The 2964-nt window shown below is 41.3% G+C and overlaps 1 protein-coding gene across 1 annotated transcript; it reads left to right on the top strand.

Moving 5' to 3' along the window:
• Nucleotides 1-303: 303 nt before the first annotated feature.
• LOC122345240 (ras-related protein Rab-5A) lies at nt 304-2227 on the top strand. The gene is made up of 5 exons (XM_043239187.1): nt 304-564; nt 641-792; nt 904-1026; nt 1114-1207; nt 1709-2227. Exons 1-5 carry the CDS (start codon nt 399-401, stop codon nt 1822-1824), a joined length of 651 nt encoding a protein of 216 aa, XP_043095122.1. The 5' UTR covers nt 304-398; the 3' UTR covers nt 1825-2227.
• The last annotated feature ends 737 nt before the right edge of the window (nt 2228-2964 follow it).

Raw genomic sequence — 2964 nt, forward strand, 5'->3', positions numbered from 1 at the left:
GTGTGTGTGTGTGTGTGTGTGGTCTATATAAAAGAATCTTGAATCAAAATAATTTTCATTTTTACTGAGTAATGATTGTCATAAAACAATTGACTGAGATATTTGAAATATCTTTGTTTTATCCAGCGTTTTTAGTCTAAAAATGTGCTTGTCTCAAACCAAAAATAGCATTTGAGTTACTAGCCACTATCGCTGTAGCCAAGATGAGCGATTCCCTGTAAAAGAGCTCTGAATACAGAAAAAAGAGAAGAAAGAAAAGATCTTTGTCTGTAGTCAACATGAAAGTGCTCTTTTTCATTTCTCTTTTTTGGTTACATGTTGTCCTGCGCAGCCAGTACTGGGACAGCTCTCAGTGTGTGTGTGACCACTTAAAGGAGACGGGGTGATTGACGACTGTCATGGCCAATAGGGGAGGAGCAACACGCCCCAACGGGTCCAACGCGGGCAATAAGATCTGCCAGTTTAAACTGGTCTTGCTAGGAGAGTCGGCTGTGGGAAAGTCCAGCCTCGTACTGCGCTTCGTCAAAGGGCAGTTTCATGAGTTTCAGGAAAGCACAATAGGAGGTAGGGGATTTTTTTTTTTTTTAATTCGTGTACCTGTTTGCACATGTTCTCAGTGGCTTTTCTCTTTTGCTTGCAGCGGCCTTCCTTACACAGACAGTGTGCTTGGATGACACAACGGTAAAGTTTGAGATTTGGGACACAGCCGGACAGGAGCGCTACCACAGTTTGGCCCCTATGTACTATAGAGGGGCCCAGGCTGCCATTGTAGTTTATGACATCACCAATGAGGTGAGAAGTTTTGTTTTTAAAGCGCTTCATGAGTGTCTTATGCGGTGACTAACCTTCTGTCACTTTTCTCTGTTCTGCTTCTGTTATTGTTCCTTTCTCTTCACCTTAAAGGAGTCGTTTGCAAGAGCAAAGAACTGGGTTAAGGAGCTTCAGAGGCAGGCCAGTCCGAATATTGTCATCGCGCTGTCTGGGAACAAGGCTGACCTTGCCAACAAGAGAGCTGTGGACTTCCAGGTATGCATGACTGCACAACAAGACCAGAGAGAGCGTTTCTAGCTGACCATCACTGTCTCCCTCACCTGAGCTGCTTTATTTCTGCAGGATGCTCAGTCTTATGCAGATGACAACAGTTTGTTGTTCATGGAGACGTCAGCAAAGACTTCCATGAATGTCAATGAGATCTTCATGGCCATTGGTAAGGTTTTAGCACAACAGTGATTATTTAAAGTGCTTATAAGATCTTGGAAATGCAACATATTATTCTTTGTAGTGCTTTGGTGCCGATGTGTATTATAAGTCATCACATTTTTATTTAATACAACTTGATTTGTAATTTTTAAAAAACATTTGAATACATTTATATTGAATAGATCAAAGTTTTTGATTTAAAGGAGAAAAAATAAAAGTTTCACAGTTTCTGCAAAATATTGAGCAACTGTTTGCAACTTAGAAAATAGTCTGATGTTTCTTGAACACCAGTGCATTAAAATAATTTCTGAATAATCAGGTGACACAGAAGATTAGCCTAATATTCACTCGCCATCATAGGAATAAATTTTATTTTAAAATATAATGAAAATAGAAATGCTTTGCGAACTGTAATAATATTACGGTTTTGACCGTGTTTAAATATAATAAGTGTCTTTCAAAAACATGAAATGTTACAGTGTTAATTTCTTGTTTTGTGTCTCTTCAGCGAAAAGGTTGCCCAAGAATGAGCCCCAAGCCGCCGGAGCCAACAGTGGGCGGAGTAGGGGCGTGGACCTCACAGAGACAGCCCAACCCACTAAGGCCCCCTGCTGCAGTAACTAACACAAAACAAATCCCCCCTCACCAAACTCTGTTACCGCAACAACTAACGCAAGGTCCCGCCCTCCAACTTGGTTTTTGACTAACTAATGAAATGCCTCCGCTTTCCCCGTTTTCCACAACTCTCTTACGCTGTAACAAAAGCTCTGCCCCGCCCATGTATCTGCGGTGTTTTTGTTTTGTTGTTCTTCTGTAAAGACCCAGGCCTCTTACTGTATTCATGCTTAAGGTCATGCCTTGTCTCCATACTGTAATATATGCCGTCACAGATATCCATCAGAAAAAAAAAAAAGAAAAGAAAAAAATCTTTGAATGCCATTTGCCTGACCTGGACGAAAAGGGGTGGGGCCTCTGCGAGGGTTCACCTGCCCAGTCATAATTCAGAACTCTACAGTCGCTTCTTTTTCTCAAATCTGTTTTCATCTTTTTTTTTTTTATGATTTAGTTTTATAGAAATGTACTTTTCTGAATAATGGATGCATGTATCACTACAAAGCCTGAAAATGGTAAATCAAAGTTTTAACCTTATCCAACGGCACACGTGGTGAGAGAGAACGTGACAAGTTACCCCGGCCCCTTTGCTCCGCCCCCGTCTCGTTTCCTTGCTCTTTCCCTCTCGCTCTGATTCTGGATGTCCCAGCGGCTCTGTTCAGTGGCAGACTGCCCACTTCCTGAGGCTGCGCCGCCAACAAAAAAGCCCACCTCCTTCTAAACCGCACACACATAGCCGAGATCCCGCCTTCTTGTTATTCTCTCACCAGTTAGCAAGCCTTCACTTTTTTTCATCAGCTTTATTGGCACCGTCCTATAACTGAATGAATATGTGGTTGCGCTTTCATTCAGCATAAAAGGCGTAAGCTCCAAAAAAAAAAAAAAAGCGTCTACGTAAGATAAGTAACTTCCCTTTCACAAACATGCACCAGTCACGCTCGCACTCTTCTGGTTCTAACTCACCCAGGTGTTTCTTACTCCATGCCTTGCACTAATTTTTGGTCTTGATATTATCTCTTGCAAGTACAGCCAGAGTGATATAAATATATATAAATAATTTACTGTAAATAGGGTGTTGCAATGTATTCGTCTTTTCCATTTACTGTTGCAGGACTAATGCTTGATAGGGAGTTAGATAATCATTAAAAAAAC

The sequence above is a fragment of the Puntigrus tetrazona genome, chromosome 5 (assembly GCF_018831695.1).
Source record: "Puntigrus tetrazona isolate hp1 chromosome 5, ASM1883169v1, whole genome shotgun sequence".
NCBI lineage: Eukaryota > Metazoa > Chordata > Actinopteri > Cypriniformes > Cyprinidae > Puntigrus > Puntigrus tetrazona.